This window comes from Rattus rattus, chromosome 5 (assembly GCF_011064425.1).
Source record: "Rattus rattus isolate New Zealand chromosome 5, Rrattus_CSIRO_v1, whole genome shotgun sequence".
Classification (NCBI taxonomy): domain Eukaryota; kingdom Metazoa; phylum Chordata; class Mammalia; order Rodentia; family Muridae; genus Rattus; species Rattus rattus.
The window spans coordinates 81,512,531-81,538,761 of record NC_046158.1 but is presented as its reverse complement, the minus strand read 5'-3'; the positions used below and the strand labels follow the sequence as shown (position 1 = coordinate 81,538,761).

Sequence of the window (26,231 nt, the reverse complement as noted above, 5' to 3'; positions counted from 1 at the left end):
GGGGATGTGCACTTCTGGAATCTTCACCTTCACCCCACATGCACCAGGCCCTAAACTGTGACCACCTCAGAACCATTTCTCTTTTCTCAATACTCTCCCACTAATCAGCCTCCGAGACCTTCTGGAGAACTCCCACAGATGAGCAGAAGTGTCACCTACAATCCCTACAGCCGCGGGTCTACCAGATGTCCTGTACAACAGATATTTATATTCTGATCCATAACAACAGCAAAATTACAGCTGTGAAGGAGCACTGAAAATAATTTTATGGTTGGGGGGGGGGGGCACAGCATTAGGAAGGTTGAGAATCACTGCCCTAGAGGGAAACAAGGCCCTGAGCAGTAGCAGGTGTAGAAAGTATGGGCTACAGTACTGGCCACTGACTGGAGTGGCTTGAACTTTAGGCTTCCCTATCTACAAGGTGGGCGGGGGAGGCCTGCCTTGAGGCATAACTGGGATTAAACGATATGATGCCCAACACACTGATGGCTTATAACCAGCAGCGTTTGGACTCCTCACTGGAGAGGCTCAGCGGCTACCCGGGTTGGCAAGGGGTGGGGAGAAGCAGAATGTCGCTGGCTAGCCAGGCGTGCAAGTGGCTCCATTCCAGCAAGGACAGCTTTGCCAGGGGTCAGAGGAGGCAGGGGTGTTGCCTGCATTCTGCTGTAGAGGGGGCTTGCTTTGCACACTCCCAGGCTCCTGGAGACACATCTCAAATCTCTGGCAACCCGATACGAAAAGCCCAGGTGAATTCCAAGCTTCCCTGTAGGGTGTGGGGCACAGAGAAGGCCTGTATCTGCTGGCGACTTGTCAGTCAGAAACCAGATGTGCTCACTGCCGGGACAAGGCAGTGGGGGTGGAGGCCTACCTACTGGATGAAACTGGGCACCAGGCCAGCACAGGGCACAGCCCACAGGCCCAGCCTGGATGGAGGCAGTAACTGCTCGGGCCTGGGAAGGTAGTGACTACAAAGCAGACTGGGCCCAGTAGCTAACTGGGCAACCTACAGAGGGCTGGCTGCATGCCAGACTGCACTGACTATCACAGGCAGGCCTGACTTACTACCCACAGAGGCCTCGTATCCTAGAAGAGGAGGAGGGAGTGATGCCCACCCCAGGGGACAGGTCGGTGAAATCCTGCAGGACCTGCGATTGAGTGTCTTGTCACTGCTGCCCCTTCTGCCCACAACTTTTGCTTCTAGAACCATCATCTCCTCACTGTGATGCCAGCCATAGCAGCCCAACCCAAGGTGGGCAACAATGAGGATCAGCTTGACATGTGAGCTGTATCATCTCTCCTTTCTCAGGAACTGGGAGATAGGGAGGGACAGGAGCGGAAGGACACCATGATGCAGAGCCAGGCCTGAGGGAGGGGCATCTGGCTAGAAGAGGGTGCAAGTGTGAAATCGAGCAGACTGAAGTCCCGGCCTTCCAGGACTCGCTAGGACAGAGCCCTGGTTAGGCCCGGTTCTCCTCTTCCAATCCCACACTAACTCTCCCCTGAGGTGGGTCAGGTGAGCTTATTGGTCAGGTAGGCCCTGGCCTCAGCAGTGTCTGTGGCTGAGGCACTGCATGGAATCTCACCTGCACTACAGAGATGTGTCCGTGCAGCACCGCAAATGTCAGGGAGGTCCAGTGCCTGCTGTCTGGATGGACAGAAGGATGCCTGGGAGAGTTGCTTGGGACCTAAAATACAGCAAATCATTACTATTTCCTGGACAGGTGACTGTCCAGGGCAGATGACACGGGCGCTTTAGCTAAAGGGCTGCATCGCAAGGATGGTAAAGTTAACAGAAGTGTGTCTGCATTGGTTTGTCAATGTCTTCTGGGAACATTTGTGTGGACAAGGTTCAAAAGAAAGGGTACCCAACGAGTGATGTCTGCCTGAGCAAAAGAAGACAGGAGGGGAGCACTTCGCACATCAGAAGGAGGCGGAGACAGGGACAACTAGGGATTAGCCTAGCAATAGAGGGCGAGAGCTGTGAAAATAGAATTATGGCCGTTCTCTCTTCTCCTCTCCCTCATCAGTCCAAATCCAGAGGACAGTGCTCTTTGCTCTGACCACCACCTCTCTTTCTCTGACAGAGTCTAAGTAGCACATGCAGCCTGGCCTCTGGAGGTCTTGGAGAAGCCTGCCTCTCACTCACTGGGTTAGGGCCTGGGACCGGGGTTTCCTTTTACCTGGATATCCAAGTTTGCTCCAGCATCGATGAGCATCTGGACCATGGCTTCATCCCCAGTAGCACAGGCGTACATTAGCGGTGTCAGACCCTGTGAGTCAAAGGAACGTGCCGAATGGTCAGACACGGAACACAGCGCCACACATCCCATGGCGCTCTTCCCAGCTGCTCCTCAGGAGCTGTCCTGTGTCTAGTGCCTCTTGAACTCTCAGGGACAAGGGAACTAGAAGGCTAATCAGGGGGCATTACCACAGCACCCTGAACTGCATAGGGGTGAGAACTAGATGGCCTACATGTCGGACACTGCAGCCAGATCCCAGGCCCAGTGTACCCTCTCTGCCTCAGTTTCTTTACCTTAGAGCATAGAAACAATGTGTGCCTTGGTCAGCTGTAGAAAGGTATTAGTATACACAGTGCTCAGTACACACACCATAAGCTTACAACCCCGAGTGAGAGTTAATGAACAGTACCACATTATACTGCACGCAACCCATCACAGGCCAGTGCCTGGATTCACTGTAGGAAGTGACTTATTGCAGTATTTCATGTAATCACTGTACTATTACTATGGGAGAGGGCATCTGTTGTATTCTCATTGTATGCGTGCGGGACAGAGAAGGGGAATTAACTGTTCACAGTTCTATAACAAGCAAGATCTGGAACCTGGGCTGGAACCCAGGTCTCCATGAGTTGTGTAGGTGTGTTGTTCAGCAGCGTCTGTGTGGAGATGCGTTTGACCATATCTCGTGTTAGTGAGTAGTACAGAGCATGCTGCAAGCTGCGTCTACTCCCTCACTGTGTCTACATGGGTAGTGAGCAGGGTTGTCTCCCTGACGGGAGTCTGATGGCAAAAGCCATGGTGTAATGTGCATTCCACAGCTGGATCCTGACAAGCATTTGTCTGGTGCTCTGTGATATTATTTATTAGGTTATTTGTGTGCAGGGAAGATCTTCTTAGCTCATAAATCCTTGTCTAGTTCCTGGAGATAAGGAAATGGCTTGAGATTAATCATGGGGCGAGCAGTCTGTTTACCTATGCATCTGTTTCTAAATACCAAGGTTCAGGGAGCAACGATGCTGAGCAGATACAGAGAAGAAAAGCCTGTGGCAGCAGGATGGAGATTCAGCCTCGTTCCACACTACACACACACACACACACATACGCACACATACACAGATACACACACAGATAACACACATACACACACAGATATACACACACACATACACACACAGATAACACATACACACATACACACACAGATAACACATATACACACACAGATAACACACACATACACACACATACACACACATACTACACACACACATACACACACATACACACACAGATAACACACACACATACACACACATACACACACACAGATACACGATACAGATAACACACACAAACACACACAGACACACATATACACACACACACACTACACACACACACACACAGATACACACACACACAGACACACATATACACACACATACGCACACGCACACTACACACACAGACACATAGATATGCACACACAGATACGCATACACACAGATACACACACACAGACACACACACAAGTGCACACACACACATACATGCACACACACACAAACACACACACATGCACACACACACGTACACACACAGACACACACACACACACATACCAGGTATGTAATGACTTTTTTCTGCACATATCTGTACTTATTCAGAGCATAAACCAGGCCCAGAGCTGGAGAAGGGAAGCTACTTGTTTTATGCTGTCCTCAGGCACATACAGAGGGCTAAAGACCAGATTTCAGGGCTAATCATCATCGTTTGGCAGTAATACAATGCAGTAATAATCATATTGATAAGAACCACAGTGAACACGTACTAGCATTGATGTTAAATTCCACCAACGGCCCTACATGTAGGCACTGATATCCCTTCCACCTTTGAGGAGAGGAAAGCAAGGCCCCTTTGGTGGCAGGGTATCTTGTCAAGGTACCTCAGCTGGGATGTGGTAAGCTAAAGCCTTCAACAATCTGAAGCGTAAGAGCCTGGGCTTCAACACTGCATCCGTGAGGAGGCGCACATGAGGAAGAAGGCTCCCCCAGAGGCCATGCATCTGTGCCTGCATGCAGCCAACGCCAGCCTGATGTTCTGCGCTGTGCCAGACGCTCCTCAGCCCTAGCCCTGCCGCACTTGCTGGCAGCTGCCTCACCGCTTCCCTGTTCTTCTGCTGCACCCAGCCCCGCCCTCCCTCCACCCGCAGTTTCAGCCCCACAGAGCACTCCCGGCCCCTGCTTCATCTGCTGCTCCGGTCTCTGGGTTGCACTGTCACGGCATCTGACACAGGGCTTGACCCTCCATGGCAGCCTGGCTGTCTCCAGGCTTCGGGATGGGCTTCCAAACACACAGTGCCATTTGGAACACATCCCCGAACGGTGCCACATAAACATTCTACAGTGGGCGTGACTGGAGTCTTTTGTCCTGTAGGTGCTTCCATAGTTCCTTCTGTAAGCCAGATTTCACCCCAGCATCCTCGCCCTCTCCCCCTCATTTGCTCCTTGGTTCTTCTCATTAATGTACTCTTTGTTCTATGTGTTTGCCATCCTCTGCCCTTTCCTTTTGGTGCTGGGCCTTGCACATGTTAGGAAAACACTCTACCAATGAACTAGATCCCCAGCATTCAGTTTTATTGTGACAGGAGCTCAGTCTGTAGTCCAGACTCGCCCTGAATTCACTATGTAGCCTAAGCTGGCCTTGAACTCGTGATCATCCTGCTACAGCTGCTGCGTGCTGTTGACTCTACACAGCATGTTGACAGTTGTACTTCTACCCCTGGCTTAGGTGCTCGCTTCTTACTCTCTTCACCAGTGTCACCCCAGTCCTGATTTCCCTGGAGCTTGTGAGTGGCTGGCCCACACAGTCCCATTTGCATGCCAGTGATTATGTCCCGTGGCTTGCTACCGAGTCTACAATCCAAGTCTTCACTGGATTCTTCCTCAGCCCTGCCTCATCTAGGACAGTTGCTGGCCTTCCAACCAGGGAAACAGAATCCACACTACCACAGTTGTCCAGGAGGTTTGGGGGACCCAGACTGGCCATCTGTCAGGGGCTTGAGGCCCAGAGTTGACTGAGCAAGTCCTGGTTAGGCTCAGGAAGCAGGGACTGTCACTGTTTCTCCCGTCCTAGCATACTTCTGAGTTGCTCTCTATGCCTGGCCTAGAAGGGTCTGCAGAAGGTACCTGGTCATCCATTGTGTTCACCCCGTCTGGGCCCAGGGCCTCGATGGCCTGGCTGATGAGGTCTGTTCTCCCACAGTTGAGCATGCGGAAGCCCAGGTCCTGGTTGAAACGTTCAGTAGCAGCTCGAGCGTCCAGCCTCCGGAAGGAACTGAAGCAGCACTCGGGTCTGTGCAGGAGAGACCAAGAGGTGTGTGAGTGTGACTGTTACACAAGGCACGGTTGGGCCTGGTGGGGTGGGAGGACCATGCAGAAGTCAGCTATGACTGACCTTGCTCTGTTCTTGCTCTAGGACAGAGGTTCTCAACCTTCCTAATGCTGTGACAGATCTTCATATTGTTGTGACCCCCAACCATAAAATTATTTTCATTGCTACTTCATGAGTGTAATCTGGCTTACTGTTATGAATCATAATGTGCATGTTTTGGAGATAGCAAAGGGATTAGGTTGAGAACCACAGCCTCAGAGATTGCAAAGCTTGGCTTCCCTGCACGTGGGTTAAGGCAGTGAGTGGACTGAGCTCTTGAGATCTGTCAACTGTTGGAGCAAATTCTCAGACTCCCTAGGAGAGGAGAAAGCTGACTAGAGCTAGTGCCTGTGTCTGGGCCTGGGCCTTAGCACAAGCAGGCTGACTGTCAGTTCATGAAGTAGGCATTGCTGCCAATGTCTAGATGATCCCTGTGTCTCCTCACGTTGCCTGATAAGACCCCAGAGTACCAAAGACAAGGCAGGAAGAGGTTTAGAATCCCACGAACAATCAACTCAACCTACTAAGGGCCATTATAGAGAATCTGTATCTATGCATGGCACATCAGAGCACTCTAAATGCTCCTACCTGAATCCTTGAATTAGGTCAAAGTTTATAAAATTCATGTCTACAGAATGGTTTGGGCACAGTCAGAGAGCAGAAATTCAAGCACCCCCCGGGTCAGGTGGGGCTAGGGATAGCCAGAGGAGCTCACCCATACAGAGCTCCTGCAGCAGACCTGTCTGTAGCAGGGATTACTCTGGGAAGGCATGAGCATGGTCTCAAATTTATGTACGTCCGCAGACAGGCTGCTGTCCCTCTCTGACCTGCAGTCTCTCCATGTGTAACAGGGCTCTAGAGCCCTCTCCAAAGCTGCCACGGTGGCTGGGATGCAGGCATAGAGCCAAAGAGCTCAGCACAGGGTTTGATTCAAGGAAACCATGGTGAATAGAGGGACGGAGGAAAGAGCCTCCCCAATAGGACCCCAGACCCACCCTCCATGGACACTCCAGCCCAGATTCAAAGGTGTGTGTGTGTTCTGGGTAGCGCTCCAGCCTAGAACAATCTCTTCCCACACTTGCTGTGGCATTTAACATAACTCAGGTGCCCTACAGCCTTGCTCTGATGCCCACCCAGCCGCTAGAAGAAGCAAAGAGCAGAGAGGTATTATAGGTGAGGGGACATGGGTGTTGTACCCCCCTTCTTTTGGGCTCCATACTTGAGTTGGCGGGGCTCGCAGTCCAGGCCTGGTAGCAGCAGCCGGGCTGCCTGCCGGATATCGCCACTGTCCACAGTGAGGCTGCGACGGTGTTCTGCGTAGGTGATTGCCACCCGCATCCACTCCATCAGTGGTGGCAGCAGCATGAAGGGCCTGTGAGGCAGCAGAGAGAGGTCAGGTCTGGGTGCAGTGCTCCCCGCACACAGAAGGGGGCCCCTCAGCACACAGTCTCAGAAAGTGGCCTTCATCCATTAAAGGGCAGTGCTATTACTACCTCTCTCCACCCAACCTCCCAGGCCTGCTGTAACGGCCCCCAGAGCTCTCTTCCAGCACGGCATGTGTCCCATCATCCCGACTGGCCCGGGTCAGCAACAATGCCTTTCTCATCTCTGTACTGACCAAACCTAGAGCCTGACCCAACAGGTTTTCTGTTGGGAATTGGTTTGAATGCTTTGTCCTATTTCAGCTCCCCAAAGCCGTGCTTCCAGACCTGAGGCCCCTGCCCCCAGCTGGCTTTGACTGATAATAAAGGATTGCCATATGGCTGGGCGGAAAGATGGAGGCAGGACTTTTCAGATTGTGCAGGCAAGAGACTGGGAGAGAGGGGAAGAGAAGAGAATCCCATGACCTGGAGGAGAGGGATCAGATTTAAGAGCTGCAGAAGAAAATCACCCAGCAAAGTAGGTAGAAAGGGAAAGTGGTCCTATGGGGATGGGGGGCTGCCCAAAAGGTAACAGGGCAGCAAAGATAAATGCAGCTTTGGAAGGTGTTAAGCCAGGAATACTGGAGGGAAATGCATGCTAGCCGGAGAGAACACTAGAAATGCCCAGCCATTGAGCTAGTCAAGGCATATCAAAATTAGCTGGCGTGTGTGTGTCTCGTTCGTGAATCCAGAGGGCTCCTGGGCCGGTGCAGCATGCGTGTAACCCGCCAGAGTCAAAGCAGTTAACTAATTCACTGCTAAGTTTTCAATGTTTGCTGACAGGCGAAAACTACGAATTAGCACCTGTTACTTAGCATTAACATATGCAGGTTTTTCCTCAGAAAAGAATGATATCAATCTATGATATCTGAAGCCAAGGGTGGTGGCATACACCTGTAATCCCAGCACTTGAGGGAGGGAGGGAGGCAGGAGTTCAAGGCTACCCTTAACCATAAAGCGAGTTTGAGGCTAGCCTAGGCTACAGGAGTCATGTCTCAAAAAAATAATGATGCATCTCATTTTCAAGGCCATGGTGTTGATTCATATAGGAAGTGGGACTATTTGGGGGAACTTGTATAATCTAGGAAGGAAAAATGACCATTCATGAATTATCACTTTCTGTAAGATTACCCCAATTGCTGTCCATTTGAAACCCCCTCAAGTACCTGTGAATTCTTTGGTTCTTATATTACAAGGCTGGGGGCAGTGCAAGGGGACTTCACAGATGTCCTTAGCCCTAGGCCTACAGAGAAAGCCTTACTTAAACTGAAACTGGTTATTTATGATTTTCTATTTGCACAGCAAAGAGCAGAGTATGGCCATTAATGTGTGTGTGTGTGTGTGTGTGTTTGTGTGTATGTGTGCGCGCGCGCGCACGCATGTTACTATATAGCCCAAGTGGCCTAACTTGTGTTTCTCCTGCCTCAGCCTCCTAAATTCTGGGACTGCAGGCATCAGCAAGCCTAGCTCTGCCATTACACCTCTAGCTGAGATTTCCCAGTGCCTCTGAAGCAGTGCTTCTCAGTCTTCTTAATGCTGCGACCCTGTAATACAGGTCCTTGTGTTGTGGTGACTCCCAACCATAAAATTATTTTTGTTGCTGCTTCATAACTGTGATTTTGCTACTTTATGAGTTGTAATCTAAATACATTGGGAGATACAGGGTTGCCAAAGGGGCTGTGACCCACAGGACGGGAACCACTGCTCTAAGCCAAGCTCCAAGGGAATGTTCAGGAAGCGCAGGTCCTAGTCAGGTGGTGCCCTTACCCATCCTCCTTCCCCCTTGTGTCCCATCAGCTCACTGGGTAGAGAGTGCAGTAGGGACAGAGCCTCTCTCTCTCTCTTCCTATAGCATTCTTGTATCTGGACTCTATTTCCCTGGTGTGCTGGAGGCAGACAGCGGTTGTGCAAACATCTATCTCCGAAAGGATTCCGACCAGTCTCGGTCCTAACTCACTTCTCCATGGACATAAATGCTCAAGCCCTGTGCCTGAGGCTGTGGACATGATCCTAACGGGTGAACTCCACATTGTGGAGCTGTTCCTGGAAGCGTGGTCTAGACTTTACTTCCTAAGTCCTTTCTGTGATTTAGTCAGTGTCTAATTCTCTGTATTAAGTCCTATCCTATTTAAAATACCTTAAGTGATGTCTATTTCCTGAATTGAACACTGATTAATACTCTAGAAATCTAAGTTATTCCTCTGCCTCTCAGGTGGTGATTAGTGAGTTCCTTGTCTCCAAACAGAGCTAACCTTGCCAATGACCAACCTCTTCAGACCACGGACGGCTTACTCACCCTCACTCTCCACCAGTGATCCTTAGGCAGGTAAAATGAAAAGCGATCAATGGGCTTTCTTGGTAACATCCTGCTCTTGGGCTGGGGTTTCCAGGATTCTGTTTCCATTTTCCCAGTCCATCCTGCCCACTGGGCACAGTGAGAAGAGCAGGCCTGCACTATGTGATCTTTTGGAAAATCCCGATTAAAAACTCCAGTTTCTACAGCTGTGCTGTAGCCTCATGTTGGAAGGGCCTGGAGGAGTAGGGCTGAGGGTAACTGATGTCTTCCTCAACGTCTCTCTCAATTTTCCCTTCCAAGTTTTTGCTGCTTCCCAAAGCTGAGGTTGGCTGAGAGCCCTTTTGTGCTGAATGCAGTTGCCTGCAGGGACAGGCCTAGGGCCGGAGCCCCAGTCAGGCTGAGGAAAGCCCTCGGTGTAGCCATCTGCCTGCTGAGACAATGTGGGACCTGACACCTCAGAGTAGCCATTCTTGCATAGTTTTGGTCTCAAGTCCCTTTTCATACTCCAAAAAGGTGCTGAAACCCTCAAAGGGCTTGTACTGATCTTCTATGATATCAATGAAAAGTAAAACAGAGAAAATGCTAAGACACACAAATACTTCCCACAAGTTATCACAGTGACGATACCACACCAAAAAGCCTCGAAAAAGTCCCTTGGACATTGTGCAAAAAAAAAAAAAAAAAAAAAAATGAAATTGAAAATCGAACATCACATTCTTTTAAAAACAAATTTGACCCTGTATTCTCATGGTAAGTGTCTCTAGGGTTCCAGGGGTGGCCACAATTTGAGGACTTTTGCTTCAAAACATCACATCAGGTACTTGTGCAGGTTAGGAGTTTTTTGTTTATTTTGAGAGGGGTTGTGTGTATGTCTCACTATGAAGCCCTAAAATCCAGGCTGGGTCAGAACTCACTGTATAGACCAGGTTGGCCTTAAACCCACACAATCTGCCTCCTTCCGCTCTTGAGAGCTCTTGAGAGCATGTGCTACTACCTGTAGCACTGTGCAGGATTCGGTCACTGTCAACTTGACATAATCTAGAATCAGTTGGGAAGACAGAATCTCAATTGTGGAATTTTCCAGATCAGACTTGCCTGTGGCCATGTCTGTGAGAGACTGCCTTGATCGATGATTGATGAGGGGGAACCTAGCTCACTGTGGACAACACCATCCCCAGGAAGGTAAGTCTGGACAACCCACCAAGAAGGCCAGCCGAGCAGGAGGCAGTACACAATGTTCCTCCATGGTTTTTGCTTGAGTTCCTGACCTGGTCACCTTCATGACAAACTGTAACTTGTCAGATGAAGTAAACCCTTTCCATCTCTAAGTTCCTTTGGTCAGGGTTTGTTTTTTATTTTATTGTAGCACAGAAAAGACAGCTAGCATGGTATATAAGGACGACACTGCCCAGAGCTGTCAAACGGCAGCAGGCCCAGGGCTGCAACTCTGCCCTGATGGCACACAGTCCCTGTGAACCCTGACTGGCATAGGGCTTTCACACATATCCATCGATCAGGGTCCTGAGGACCTGGGATCCTCATGGGCAGTGCCCTCCCTTAAAGAAAGTTCTAGTGGCTTCAGTAGCACTGGGACCTCAGGCAGGCCATTGACCTCTGTGATCCTGGCTTTCTATTAAAGAAGGGGTTAGAGTAATGTTTATACACTTTCTTCCATGGTCAGAAGACTTCTTTACCTGTAGACTCTGCAGTAACTGTACTTTCAGACCAGAGACACAATGTATGGTTCTGGAAGGAGACTGGCTGGCTGGCTGGCTGGCTGGCTGGCATCAGGTGTTTTCTCACTGATCAAAACCCTATGACTGGACCAGTAGCTTCATCTCCTCTAGTCACAATTTCCATAGGAACAAAATGGGTCTAAATTATAGGAGTACCTCCCAAGACAGCTATAAGTATATACACCAAGTGCTTAGCAGAAGAACATTGGGGACATGGTATGTTCTCCATAAACATTAACTATTCTTACTGCTTTAGTATCTGTTGATAGAGAAAACACATAATAGAAATCCGGCTGCCTCAGCTCCAGCCTTCTTACAGGTCAGCTGACTCCCCGCCTTCTCGCTGCCAGCATAAACACGTAAGCCTACAGGCAGGCTGCCCACGAGCCACTCAAGCCCAGCTCATAAAACAGAAAACAAATGCAACCACTATGTTGAAAGTGAGCTACAAAGTTTCTGGAGGCACAAACTCTTGCCTTGGCAATAAAGAGACTTACACAGGAGAGGTGACTACAAAAAACATAGTCCTAGAGGCTTGTAGGTCACCAACATGTGGTAGTAGGGGGCAACTTTAAGGGATCAGCAGCTCCCAAAACATACTGCATGCTATTTGTGCCTAATCAGTCTTTATCTCTGTCTGTCTGTCTGTCTCTGTGTCTGTCTCTGTCTCTCTCTGTCTCTGTCTCTCTCTGTCTCTGTCTCTCTCTCTCTGTCTCTCTGTCTCTCTCTCTCTCTCTCTCTCTCTCTCTCTCTCACACACACACACACACACACACACACGCACACAAGCTTTTGAAGGTCTTGATTTTAAGAGGCCCCTGCAGCCTGGGAAAAGCTTGCCCTGCCCATGTGTGATCTATCAGGACAACAGTCCCATAAACAGTGTCTTAACATCACAGGACAGGGAACCTCCAATCTCTAGCTTAAAGAGGCTCTTTCTTTCCTGAGGTGGGAAGGGGCCTTGGAAGAAGAGTTAGGTTAGTAGAAGATGGACACTGGCTTATACCTATAGGCCATGTAGCCCTAACCGTGGGCAGGAGAGAGTCTTATGCCTCCATTCCCAACCTGATGTCTGAGGTCTGTACCCCTTTGACTCTCTTACAGGAAGAATTGGGGGAAGAACAGAGATGCCTACTGGCCGAGGCTATGAGATAAGGCATCAGCTTCACGAGGCTGGGCCAGGGATTTACTTGCTTGTGTGTGTAGGGCACAGCAACTCATGGGCTGGTAGGGTAGGAACACGGACAGCAGTTTTAGTTTTACTCCCAAGGACATTTCTCCATCTTCACTCAGCCTGAGAGCACTTGAAGCTATGAAAGGAGGAGCAGAGGAGCTTGAGAGCTGAGGCAGGAGACTGCTACTGTGGTTTTTTTGGCCTCAGATCTGTTTCTCCAGTTTTGCTCCACCTTCAGCAGGAGGCCCAGTAGAACTACAAGGCTGCTTGGACGGGTTCCTCTTTCCACAGACCTCACCGTAAAGCACGCTGCCCCTTGCCTTCCATCCTACCATCTGGGCAGGCAGGGAGCAGGATTGAAATGTTGCAAAGATTGCCAGATTTTTCCACCAAGTGATGATTCCACAGACAGAAACTTCTCTGGAAGAGTTGGGGTTGGCTCTGAAGTGCCAGCCTGAGGCTTTCTTCCTGGTTTCCCTAAGACTTCCAGAGCTGCTGTGGCCCCAAACCAAGCCAAACGCCCATGTAGAATAAAGCCAATATTGTCCTACTGTAGTCACATTCCAACCCAGCACAAAGAAAGGGATTCTAGTTCGCCTTACATCTTGGACTAATTACTTTCCTAGAATTGCTTGGTAAACCAGCATGGTTTGGCTCAGCTTGGAGTAAGAGCTAAGCACGTTTCTCTTCCTAGACCCCCAGGCCTGTGTCCCCCTGGCTGAGCCTCACGGCCTCAGAACACTGGGCTGATCATAGCAGGATCCCTGTTTAGAATCAGGTGACTTCTGTTGAAGGTAGGGCTTTGGCTTTCTGGGGGTGGGGTGATACAGTTTCTTGTTAAAACTCATCTGGTACAGATTAGAGACTAGAAGAAACTTGCCACATGTGCTACACATGTGATGATTTCTAGGTTTTTGTTGTTTTGTTGGGGCTTGGGATTGAACTCGGGTCCTTGAACATGTTAAGAGCTCTACTGCCGCGTTATATCCCAGGCTTCCAGGGTACTGTTTGCTTTTTGCTTGCTTGCCTGGTTTTGAGACAAGGTCTTGTTATGTACTCCTAACTGGCCCAGAGCTCACTCTGTAGACCAGATGATCAGGCTGCTTCCCACACGATCTTCTGACTCTGACTCTCGAGTCCTGGGATTACAAGTGTATACACCCTGTCTGGCTTTCCCCACTTTGCTAGACTGCTGTCCAGGCTGGCCTTGAACCTCGGAGTTCAAGTGACTCCTTGTATTAGCCCACCAGGATTGGGGTGGGTTGCCTTGCCAGACTAGAATTAATGGTATTTTGATTTCAATTTCAAACGTGGCCTAGTCACGATGAGGTACGATCCTTTCCTGGCCTCATGTTAGTGGCAGCTCTACAGGTCTCAAAGGAGCCATCAGCAATGGAGTGTGTAATCAACTGTGTGACCACTGGGACACGAGGATGAAACGGTACAATCGCCGATGAGTACATTTTACAGAGCAGGTAATTTTAAGTCCCTTACATCCACTGATTAATCCTCACAAATACTTTATAAAGCAGGTACTATCACTATTAGTGTGTACTCTTGCACATGGGCAAACAGAGGACCCAGTGTCATTCATGTAGCAGTGACAGAGCTGAGGTGTGAACCAGGAAGTGAACACTATCCAAGGTCCTTCTAAGAATATATTTCATGACCACTCAGTTTGTCCTTTAGCTCTATTTTTGTTTTGCTTTAATTTTACAAATTATTCATGTGTACGTGTGTGTGTGTGTGTGTGTGTGTGTGTGTGTGTGTGTGTGTGTGTGTGACTAGTGTATGATAGAAAGTCAGTCCTTTCTATCATGTGGATCCCAGGAATCTAACTCAGGTCATCAGGCTTGAATGCAGCCCCTACCTGCTGAGCCATCTTGCTGCCTGCCTTTACCTCTTTGGTAAGGCGTCACCATGCAGTCTAGGCTAACCTGGAGCTTACTATGTGGACTACGCAGGCCTTCCACATCCCCTGTGTCACTGGTGTGTGTCACCGTGTCTGGCTGACTTACCATGCTTTACCTAATGGTATTTGAACTCTGGGATCTGGTGAGTCTGCAACCTTACAACGTCATGCTTCTTACTTTTATCTCAGTATCCAACAACATTTATTACATACTGTCTATATTTACTATCAGCCTCTGGGCATCTAGGCATGGGAGCACGCACCTGTAACTCTAGCACTTGGGAGACAGTGGTAAGAGAATCATGGCTTGATGACCATCTGGCCTACAGAATGAATTTAACACTAGACTAGGCTATGTAGCAAGACCAGACTGGATCGCAAGAACACAAAACAAAACCAAAAATGAAATAGTGCCCAGATCAATGAATTTTTTTACTTGGGATATTTTTAAATAATGATGGTTCTATTCTACCAAGATGTGACCCATCTCACAATGAAAGGCATCTGTAATATGTCTCGCAATCTGGAGCACTTTCGAGAGAGAAGGGGAGAGCTGTTGCCAACATAGGGATGTGCAGGTGTAAAGTGGAACTTTATCCTCACAGTGTTAGGACACTTGACTAGACAATCTTTCTCTACAGAGGCCCCTCTGCTGGCCCACATGGCCTGTTTTGCAAGGGCATTTCCTCCCATCCACCCGCTTGGCATGCTTTCAGCAACATGCCCTACCAGGGCTTACCAGGTTTGTATTCTTTTATTTGTGTGGGATTTTGTGGGCTTTTCCCTTGAGTACAATTTTTCTAAAGCTCACTGTCATCTCCTGCCATCTTTCAGCACAGAAACTCCATTAGGAGCCATCTACCGAGTTCATAACAAAGGGCATATTTCCTATTCAGCCCTTGGGTCATGTTCTTAGGGGCCCATTCATTTCTGAGCTGCACTCTGAAGATAAAGAAGGACTTCCTTGTCTTTTGCTCCTGAAGGCTTCAGGTAACTTCAGGTAAAAACAATTAATTCCTAGATAAAAAGATGGCCATGTCCCATGAGGACTTCCCAGAACCAGACAGACTGGGGCTAAGGTGGCTCTAGGAAAGTAGCTAGAATACTGGGATAAGGCAGAGAGAGGGAGAGGCAGATATGGTGATGTGGTTGTGCTAGCATGCAGTCTTGAGTCATGATGGAGAGAAAACAACCCCGTCTTTGGTGGCTGGCCTTGATGCCCAGTGGTATCTTATGTGGGTGAGGTCTAGGTGCCAATGGAGACTACATACAGGCCACCATCACATCCTTTTCCACATAGCGGGGGGGTCTTAAGCCTTCATAGTTGAGGCTATCAGATCCATTCTCTGGCTAGCATGTCTCAGCACTGTTGCCTAGAGGGTAGTGACTGACCCAGCAGGCCAGGGTATCACTGCTACCCACACACTGGGTGGTAAGAGTGTGATAGTAAGCCTCTTCCAACTCCTGTGTGGTATGGTTCTCTTGGATAGGTCACACCTCATCCACAGGGCCCAATACTGCTATACGCCAGAGACCCACTTTCTCATTCTATGCTTGCATGACACAGCTAAGGACCTTACATTCTCTCACCATCTAAAAGACAGACAAGCAAGGACTTCTGCAAGCACTCTTCTCTTGTGGGCACTTGCCACAGTTCATTGGCCTCTACCAGGAAGGTAGCCTCATCAGGATCCCAGGGCTCAGTTGTACTGAAGACAACTTCATTTATCCCATAGATAGCTACCTGGTGGAGTCTTTGGGCTAGACCTTTATGTTGTGTGGAATATTTAAAAAGGGCGGATTCAGAGGAAGGAAGGAAGGAAGATAGAGGAAGAGAAAGAACATCCAGATTCCACACGGCTTTAAAAAGCCACAGGTGGCTATGAATATCTTATAAGGGGTGGATAATTATTGGACAATTTATCTGATCTAGGTGGGCAGTTTATATCAATATCAATTTGCTCTCAGTTCATTGTGTGGACGTTTTGTGGGGTGATAATTTACCGATATAAATTTGACTGATAATTTACAAGTCTCTAGAGTTTTGACTTTACTGGGATTTGTGACAGCTAACCACAGGGAGCGGATGGCTGGGAATGTGAGCAGAACCCACAGCAAGAGAGCAGCAAGACTGGTGGTTGCTGCATGGGGCTAGCCATGGAGGTAATGAGACCCCTGGGGCCAGAGAGTAGCTGGAGTTAGCGAGGGATGGTGCCCTTTTAAAATAGTTCACAAAACACCTTGAAATGAGTATTTCTATTCAAACATAGCTGAGTGAAATCATTCTATGTTTGCTTCCCCAATCACCTGCAGTCTAGGGAAGAAAAGCGACAAACTTGAACCACATACAGAGCTTCTACGAATTTCTGGAAAACAACACATGTTGAACTTGAGGTGGACATGGATGAACATGTGTGGAGAGAAATTCCTGATAGGTAACTAGTGACCCCATGGGTGGGGATGAGGATATGGATGGAAGGAAGCATGTGTTCTACCACAGTCAGAAATGAGGAAGAAAAGGCAAGCTCCTGGGCTGAATCTAACCCTGCTTTCTACACACACAGCCCAACTGTAGCCCTGTGAGTTCTCTGGCACGGACTTCTCAATTGCATACTATATTGCTAGTATCTGGGCACCAACTTATGCCAAGCAAGCCTGAGGCCGTTTGCATATTACCTCTGACCCTTCGGCTGCTTGCTAGGGGCATTTGGCATCAGTTCATGTTTTGCCAGTGTGACAGTCAAGGCACACTCAGGTCATATAGCAGACAACCAAAACTAGACTGGCTAGTTAATGGCCCTTAGAAAACATGACAAGTGTACTGGGAGGTCTTTCATGATGTCCAGCTGCCACATAAGGCACACTGAACCTGCTGGCTGATAGAGAAGTAGGAGTTGTAATGGATCACCTCCATGGGCCATGTACCCATGCTGCCCAGACTCCAGCTTTGTACTCACAACCTCAACAGGTTCTGAACTAGAGTCTCGAAGGGCGCACCCCAGGCTCAAGGAGTATTAAAAACCCCATTCCAAAACTGCACATAGTAAACAGTGGAAAGGGAGGGGGCAGGGCAAGTCACAGCCAGCTGAGAGGCTGCTTGTCTGGGTTGTGTGGGAAGGAATAAGTCTAAGAAGATGCCTGGAAGGCAGGTGAGGGCAGGCCAGAAACGAGCCTGGTCTGGCTCTTGATCTGCCAAAGCTCCTAGCTGCTCTCCCTGTCAGGGTCTACACCATTTCCAGAAGGGCCTAAAGAAGCACCTGAGAAAAGCAGGAGCAGTTCCCCTGAGAGCTGGGCTTTCCTCACATGAGGCACTCTCAGAAACCCAGCCATACTACAGACAAAAGGGATTGTTGCTGTCATGTTAAAAAAAAAAAAAAAAAAAAAACCAACTCCAAATGAATGAAGCCTGGGCCAGGCAGTTCCCAGTCTTCTTTTTTTTTTTTTTTTTTTTTTTTTTTTTTTTTTTTTGGTGAAGACTGGCAGTTGCAACAATGAGGCAGGAAGTCCCAGGCAACAGGCAGCCCACAGGGGCACTTGTCAGAGACCTGGCCAGGATCCTGTTCTGTCTCCATACTCTATTATCTGGCACTGCTACTTTCTTTGTCTGCCCCAAATCCCTGGCTCGCTCCTTCTCGGATGTTGGCAGATGCCCACATTCAGGCTGGCCACCCAGAGCTAGCAAACCAAGTCTGATGGGAAGCAATTGAGAGCCAGCCACCCATGTCACAGTGGAGGGGAGGGAGCTGATGGAGAGGTCCGAGACTTGCCCTCTCAGTCTTCGAAGGCAAGAGACTTATCATTGTGCACAGTAAGAAGTCCCTGGTTTGTTATAATCAGAATTCCTGGCCTGAACTCGACTCTGCCTCTTCCTAGCTGAGATCTTGGCATGTCTGGGGCCTTCTCAGGACCTCAGGTCCTGCTCAGACCTACAGTCTGCTGTAAATGGGAACAAGAAAAGTTTCCTCCAAGAACTACGGGCAAAGAACTGTTAGAGAGCTGTGTAAAGTGCTTCAGAGACTGTCAGGCTTGGTCTTGATGTTGAGAGTCTACACAAATTCCCTTAATGTTCTCTAAGGATGATGCACCCTGGACTGCCATCAGAAGTGACTCCCTTACCCGCTGGACTGTGAGTAAGAAAAGGGATGGAAAAGTTAGAGTAACATTCTGCTAAGCTAAATTCTTGCTTCTTACCGAAACAACGATAATCAAATCAGATCACATTGCTCCTAGGTATGCATTGGCAGCAGGTCACACAGGTACCATGGTAGCCCAACCTCAATGAGCAGGAGGCCAGAACACAATACAAAGTCAATGTTGGAAAATGACTGATAGTTTGCTTGGCCAGAGAAAAACCCAGGCTGTAGAATATTTTGAATCCTTGGGTAGCAGTCTACAATATATCTAAACTCTAACAGATCTATAAACACTTTAGTTTCAAACAATTCTCATTTTACCTTCATCCTCAACTTAGGACATCTGGTCTACCTCTATCCTCTTTGCTCTTCACAGGTTTCTTACCTACTGCTATATGAAAGTAAAGCCTGACACTGAAGAAGGAGGTAAGCAAAGGGGAGAAAATACATACTTTGAGTATACATGATTTTTAAGCTTACCAATGTTTTGGGATTATCTGTGAACTAAACATGACAGCTATTTTAGTCCTTCCATAAGTTTATGATAACAACTCATTAGCAACAACTAAAAATGGGGAGCTTATTCCGTGTATTATCCTATTTGATCCCCATGAACTCAGCTGGAAATAGGTCAAGTCATTTTCATTTCAAGTAAGAGGTTTGGGAAATTAAAACGCTTGCTTGTAGACATAGCTGGTAAATAATAAAGCAGGAACCCCTTTGCTCTAACTTCACAGGCCCCAACCATTAGGTGCCACTGATTATTTTCCTAACTGAAGACAATATTTAACTGACTATTGTGTTTCAGGGACTGTTCTGTGTGTTAATGACATCTAAGAAACAAGGGAGACTTGTACTGCTTACATTAACATTAAATAAGGTCATTTCAAATAGAAAAAAGAGGGAGAGACAACAGGTTATGTCTTGGGTGGGAGAGACAGTTTGCTGTGTGCTCTGAAAACTACATACCAGTCCTTTTGGAGGTTACTGGAAATGTCAACTGGGGGAACATGGAAGAATACTTAAATCACTCAATAGCTATTATTTCATTTACTTCCATTTTGGGTAAACAGATGGAGATTTAATGCACAAAAAGCGGGGAAGAGGCAGGGAGAAAAGAGCTTAACATTGCAAATCTTCTTGATGTGGTATTTAAGGGAATCACAAGTCAGTAGCTTGAAGCTCCCATCACCATCATCTCTATTATGTGGTAAGAAAACACTTTCGCAAGCTGAGCAAAAGATTAACGAGCCACTTAGACGCAACACTCTGAACGCCAACCGGTGGGTGCCTCCAAACATCACCCTTCTGCATCTGGAATAGAACAAAGGAAAATAATGCCTGTCCTCACTGTGGGAATCATCTGTGTAAGGACCATGTCCCCAGAACTTGGAGAGCACCTAAAGAAGCAGGCCTGGAATTCCATAAGGAACAGTCTCTCTGAATCAGGAAGAAATGCTGAACTGGACTCTTAGAACACATCTCTGAGGATATGCTCTCCAATGGCAAACTACTACCCCACAGCCTGCCATTGAAACATTTGCTAAATAGGAACTGGTAATGATTGGGGGATGGGTGGGAGCTGCCCTACATTTGCCATATTTGCACTTAGGAATACCAGAAGCCCTGTGCTTGTTGTCTAAGCCATGCTTAAGTCTGAATTTTCTCTGGTTGTGTTTTGAGGGCTAGGTAAAGCTCCAGGTTTGATCTATCAGAGATTCTCCTGAATATGGTAATGAAGACTTCACATACACCACATGCCAGATACTCTGTGTGTGTGTGTGTGTGTGTGTGTGTGTGTGTGTGTGTACCTTAGAGCATCTTGAAGTTACTACTATTGTTCCTATGCTAAGCAGGATTGAGACACAAAGCTGAAATGACAGGCATGAGGCCATCTGGTTTGGGGATTTGAAGCTGGTTAGGCTTCGAGCCAGAAACACACTGCCACAGAGCTTAAGCTTCCTTTCACACTGATGACCGAAGGTTGTGAAATGCAGCAACGTTGAGTTCAAAAAGTATGTCTGAGCTCAGCTTTATCCTCTAGATAAAGCTATACCAACTGAATGAAGACTCAACACCACCAGGTCTTGCAAGGTTCCATTCCAGTACAGACACTCTTGGTTCAGGGTCTGAGATGCTGGCAGGCTCCAACCCTCTGGAGGAGATCCCTCTACAAAAAGGCACTGTGTAGAGCTGAGGGAGGGAGGAAAGGAACTGGAGCTAAGACCCAAGTTATGAGCAAGTAGCCTGGTAGCCATCCACTGTGATTGCCACTCGGTCTTCCTGGCCTTACTTCTTCAGGGTCCTGGACTGTATGCACAGGTCTGGTCACCTTCCCCCAATCTGACCCCTCTGAACATTGAGCTCTGTGTCTTCTTCTATTCTTAATGATTGATGACATCGTCCAGCATTTGCTGGCAGGAGAACAGGTCCCTTGCCTCTCATGCATGTCTACACAGTCCTCCTTCTCCTCATTCCTCAGGATGGTTACAGTCTAGGCTGCCACTCCAGCTGGCCAACCCTCTGCCTCCAGGCACTACCACCATCAAGGACCACATGGCCAGATGGTTGCCCATCGTCTTCCAGGCCTCAGGGGAGGGAGGCGCAGACTCCTGGATCCCTGACAGGAGCTTCTTTCACTTTCTAAGATTAATCTTGTAGTGTCACACCCCACAGGGCAGCAGCTGTGACTAACCCTGTGTTCTAGGCCCTGCCTAGTATGTCTGGTGCTGTGACACTGAGCTGCCAGGGAGCAAGGCATCCTGGGAGGGCAGAGCTCTCAAGGGTAACAAGTGGGGTCCTGGTAGAGGAGAGGCAGGTGAGGCAGGAGGGGCCTTGAGCAGGCAGACATGAAAGCTGGGACCCACTCCTGATATCTGAGAGTGTTAGGGCCAGGGAGAAGAACAATCTGAAAACGAGGGTAGTTCTAATCTCTTCTCGTCATTCACTAGTTAGGCCCAGGCCTGATACACCACCCTTCTGATAAATATGATCATAACAAACAGAAATGGATAGAGTGCTCTTAAAAGGACATCATGATGCATCTCATGGCACACTTACAACCCGCCCCAGTGTAGAGCTATTTTCCCCATCAGGAGAGATATGTGGATGGAACTCAGGACCCTGCAGCAGAGCATGTACACTATTCCTGGATACTGCCCGATTCACAGCAGTAGAATGCCTTCCTACTCCTTTCCACAAGCCCTGCTCTGCTTGTGACTCTAATTTCCTTTTTCTTTTTAAGTCCCTTCCCAAGCACAGAGCTCACTGGTCTAGGGGAAGGTTGCCTTGCAGAGAAAGACAGAGGCCCCACTGAACAGTATAGGCTTAGAAGAGAATGTCACAACGTGCTCCACCCTAAAGGGATGCTAGCATGTTGCTGCTCTATACCTGCAGCGCTATGGTCACTCAAGGTCCTCATATGTTTCTTGTAACAAAAATAGAGAAGACTTGAATAACCACACCACCAGACCCTGGTCACCCAAGTAAGTCCCCTAGGAATGAGGCAGTAAATGAGTTCACTTAATCCCAAAGAGACCCAGACATTCCCCACAGAAGGACTTCAGGCCAGACATTCACTACCATACCTGGAACCACAGGCTCTGACTGGTTTGGGTTACGTCCTTCTGAGATGAGAAGAGAGGAAGGAAGTCATGGGAGGAAGCAGGTAGAGTCAGGAGAGTGTTGTGAGCTCACAAGAACAAAGGACTAGAATCCTAGCAAACTCCATTACTACAGGAAGGCAAATTTCCTCAGCCTTTTGGTGAGGATGTTGGGGTGGCAGAGTCTCAAGGGGCTCTGGGGCACAGCCCAGCGCTCTCCACAGCCTCTGGGGTCTGTCTTGTTCAGGAAAGTGTGAGGTGCAGCAGGGCCTGCATCAGCAGAGGGGATCAGTTCACAAAGGGTTTTGTACCTGGGATCTCTGGAGCATCTGCTTTTCCGTATTAAGATTTGAAGATTTTGGATTTCACTGCTCCCACAGTGGCGGTTCCAATTTCCTACCAATCTAATACTTGTTTGAAATGATTCATGGAAAAATACCTTTGTGACCAGTAGACTCATGCTGCAGAGTGTGGTTTCTAGATAATTGGTTTCTAAACACATACACATGTGTATGTTACTATTCAAACTCAGTGGCTACCACCACATGCAGATAATGGACTCCTGCCATAGAGAAGCCTAATGCTGCCTGTTAGGATCATGGGGGAGGGGGCACTGCATATTCCTAGGGGCAAAGCCAGGGGCTGCTGCCACAAAATGCTTGGGTTGGGGTGGGAACCACAGCCTGAGGACCTAGTAGCCTGGCCCAGGGCAGCAGGCTCCTTGTTCCGTTTATCCAAGCTGGCTTTGCTGGGGGCTGGGTCTAGGCCTCACACCTCTCCAGATCCTTACCAAACAGCAAGCAGGTCTCCTCTCTTCCCTCTCTAACGCAGTCTGCTTAGCCCTTGTTCCTTCCCAGCCAACTTTTGCAACCACAACACTTTCTCCACAAAGCAGAAACAGCTGGGGTGGGGGTCTGAGATCTGGCCCCGCCTCCTACTGTATGGGCTAGACTCTCAGAATGCCTTGGGTTCCAGCTGCAGCCTTGTTTTGGGTCAGGCCCAGATGGGCTCCCCAGCCTTCCAGAGAGATAAAATGCTGCTGACATCATAGTGATAACAGTACTAGCAACAACGATGGTAGCATTTACTGCTAGCATTACTCCTGTGTGTGTGCCAGGACACTATTGCTTTGTTTCTTTCGGTTACAGGCTATATGGTGCGGTGGTTATGAGCACCGCCTCTGTGGTCTGGGCTAGTTACTGAGTCTTTCTGTGCCTCCGTGTACTCATGTATAAAATGAGCACCTCCTTCCTGGTAGAACGTGAAAGGTAGGAATTCACACCCAATGTGCTCAGCATTGTGTTTGGAATCCTCACTGGGCACCAGCGGCCTTCCTGGAATGCTCTAACAGTCTTCTTTACCACTCCTGTATTTACAGCTGAGGACAGGAAGCACCATGAGGTTTAGAATCTTGCACAAAGGTCTCCAGGTTCATGAATGTCTGGGTCACAGCACTACATGCTCTGCTCCAAACATTACTGTATGTCCTCAGGAGTACCAGTGCTTCCTGGAAGCTGTCTGTAATCAACCAGAGCATGGAATTGTGCCTCCATGTATACACAAGACTGCAGAGGCCCTGGAGAAGGGGGCTTTGCTGAGGAGCAGGCTGATGTCACCTGAAGACAACAGAGGCAGCTGTTTTGCCTACAGGTATGTATGTATGTATGTATGTATGTATGTATGTATGTATGTATGTATCTCAGCCACATGCATGCCTGGTGCTGGCAGAAGTCAAAAGAGGCCATCAGATCCCCTGAGACTGTACGTACAGATGATTATGGATAGTTGCTATGTGGGTGGAAATCAGATCAAATCAAATTCTCTGGAGGAGCAGTGCTTTTAACCACTGAGCCATCTTTCCAGTTCTGGTGAAATGTTTCTAAAAATCCTTTTAGGCCTAGACCTCTGAGACCTAGAACTGAAGTCCTGCCCTCAGGTTGGCACAGCACTCAGGCATCCCCTACTCAAGCTCCTCATTGGATCACCCTTGGGAAGGCTACAGTGTGTAAGGATGTTCAGCTTACAAAAGGCTGGAGCCCTGAAGACAAAACAAAACAAAACAAAAAAACAAAAAACAAACAAAAAAACCCCAAAACCATGACTTAGCCTCTGTGTTCTCACATAAGAAACAAACACATGGGGCCAAACGTGCCCAAGATCTCTTATAACAGTGGCACTGTCACCCAAAGAGGTGACAGCTAGCACTGATAGAGGGCTAATTACCCCTGTCCTCACGGTTTTTCTTAAAGCACTTGCTCGCTCAGCCCCACTGCCACAGATCTTCGAGGATGTCTCGTTTTGTAGAGGAAACCGCTGTTTCTAAGAGCTGAGCTAGTTGGTGCATGCTAAGCTGACCAACTCCACACTGAGACTAAAGCCCATTCACTTTCCAGCCTCAGTGACCCCACAACGCATCTGCCCTGGGCAAGGAATATCATATTACACATGGGCCTTCATCTGTCTGAGCACCCAGCCCACCCTTAAGACCTGCAAGCCAGCTCCAGGATGCTTCTTGCTCTATTAGAAGATAAATGTGTGTTGTGAGCATTTCCTACTTGGTGTTCAGGCAAAAATGATACCTACCGTTCATTATTCAGGGTCATTCTTGGGGGATCCAGATTGGGGTTCTCCATGGACTCCATCTGTGGACATCTCAGGAAGTAGTAGAGTGTATGGAGAGCATCGGGGGACCATGTGATTGGCTGTGGTGGCTGGCGGGCCTGGCGAGCAGGGCTGGTGCCTGGGCACAGAGGGTGGCGCCCCTGCATGTGGTGCATGGCTCGAGAGACCAGATCACCTGGGAAGGAGGGAAAGGACAAGCCTGAGTTCCCAGCCCACGTTCTCCTAGGGTAGCAGCTTCCTTCACTTAGTATAATTATTGTTTACCCCAGAGTCAACAGGCTGAGGAGGAGACTGTCACCTAGATGCACAATAGCAATTTGGTTTCCCTTTCATTTCCAGTCTTGCCTTAACAGCTGAATTACAAACACTTGGCAGGGTTGTCCTCCTCCAGAACTTATGCTAATGTGGTTTCCTTTTCAACATCTCCACTCTCTCCACCGCCCTAGGGGCCTTCCCTCAGTTCTCTGACCATGGGAACCAGCCAAAGCACAGGCTCTGTGTAGAGTCTCTCTTACGCTGTCTTGTGCAAAACCCTGGGCCTTTGGAAGACTATGTACAGAGGACGCAGTTCATTAGAAACCCAACCCAATGCTTACAGTACGAGGGTCACATACATCCCATGTTAAGTCGGAGGCACTGAGACTTACTTGCTGAGCATACCCTGACTCCATGTGTTCTGGTCACAAGGAAGCTGCAGTGGAGTATGTGGGCTGTCAACTAGTTGACTCTAAAGCCCATGAACTTCTTTGTGATAAGGGCTTTACCCTGCCTTACAGGAATCCGTGGGGTCATAGGTCCCCATATCCTGTGTTATGTTTCTGTCTTAGTCCTTTCAACATCCTAGTAGCCCCTGACAGGAAATGTCCCATCATTGTGTAAGGCCACAATGCTGAGAAAGGATGGTCTGAAGCCGCCCCACGCACCTGCAGGCACCTCTGCTCTAGGACAAGTGGCGCCTTTGTGTTCTCTAGGCCTGAGAACTCAGGGGGGCTCTCCTGAGAGCCAGTCTCCCTGAACTCACAGCAGTCCCTCTCCACAGGGAGCCTATGGACCCAGCCAACTCTATAGAGTAGCAGCAATGATCAGGTTTTAACTGTGCTTATGAAGTAACTACATCAGCAGAGACAACTCATTACTTTATCCGTCAGCTTCCATCACTCAGCTTACGGGTGTCTGATTCTGCATTTCTTGTGTTCCAGAACCCTTCAGAATCTCCCCCACACAAGGCTGTCAGAACTGCCCGATGAGTAAAGGAAGTAGTACTGTGCATGCATTTCATTTTCAAATGCTACAATAGTTAAGGCTTGACTTAAGCCTATTGACTGCCAAGTCCTCCCAGTACAGCCACAGAGATGGGCACTGACTACAAGCAGGGATGAATGACCACAACTGGAACATCCCGCTCAGGAAGAGCCCTCCAGTTGCTATCCCGACCAGGGTGGGCACCGGCTCTTCCCTCCTCACTCTTTTCATTCCCCAAATTATAGTTGTTGCCTGGGGACTCTGGCCAATCCCAGGGCCAAAAGGGCTGGTGATAGTGGGGTCGGGATACTGGCCCATGTCCACAGACTCTTGACTGCATTAGTCTGGGACAGGATATGATATCTTTAAAATGTTAAGTCCTTTAGTGATTTTAATACTCACCCCTAAAAATCATCACTGA

At 48.5% G+C, this 26,231-nt stretch overlaps 1 protein-coding gene across 1 annotated transcript in view; it reads right to left on the bottom strand.

The window, feature by feature from the left end:
• Window positions 1–26,231, bottom strand: part of Abtb2 (ankyrin repeat and BTB domain containing 2) — a 152,100-nt gene that overhangs the window by 10,961 nt on the left and 114,908 nt on the right. Inside the window, exons 3-7 of the mRNA XM_032903813.1 lie at window positions 24,530–24,743; window positions 6,892–7,044; window positions 5,429–5,594; window positions 2,181–2,270; window positions 1,584–1,685 (exon numbers count right to left, since the gene is read on the bottom strand). Coding sequence (XP_032759704.1) covers window positions 1,584–1,685; window positions 2,181–2,270; window positions 5,429–5,594; window positions 6,892–7,044; window positions 24,530–24,743 — 725 coding nt within the window. The remainder of the gene's footprint in view (window positions 1–1,583; window positions 1,686–2,180; window positions 2,271–5,428; window positions 5,595–6,891; window positions 7,045–24,529; window positions 24,744–26,231) is intronic.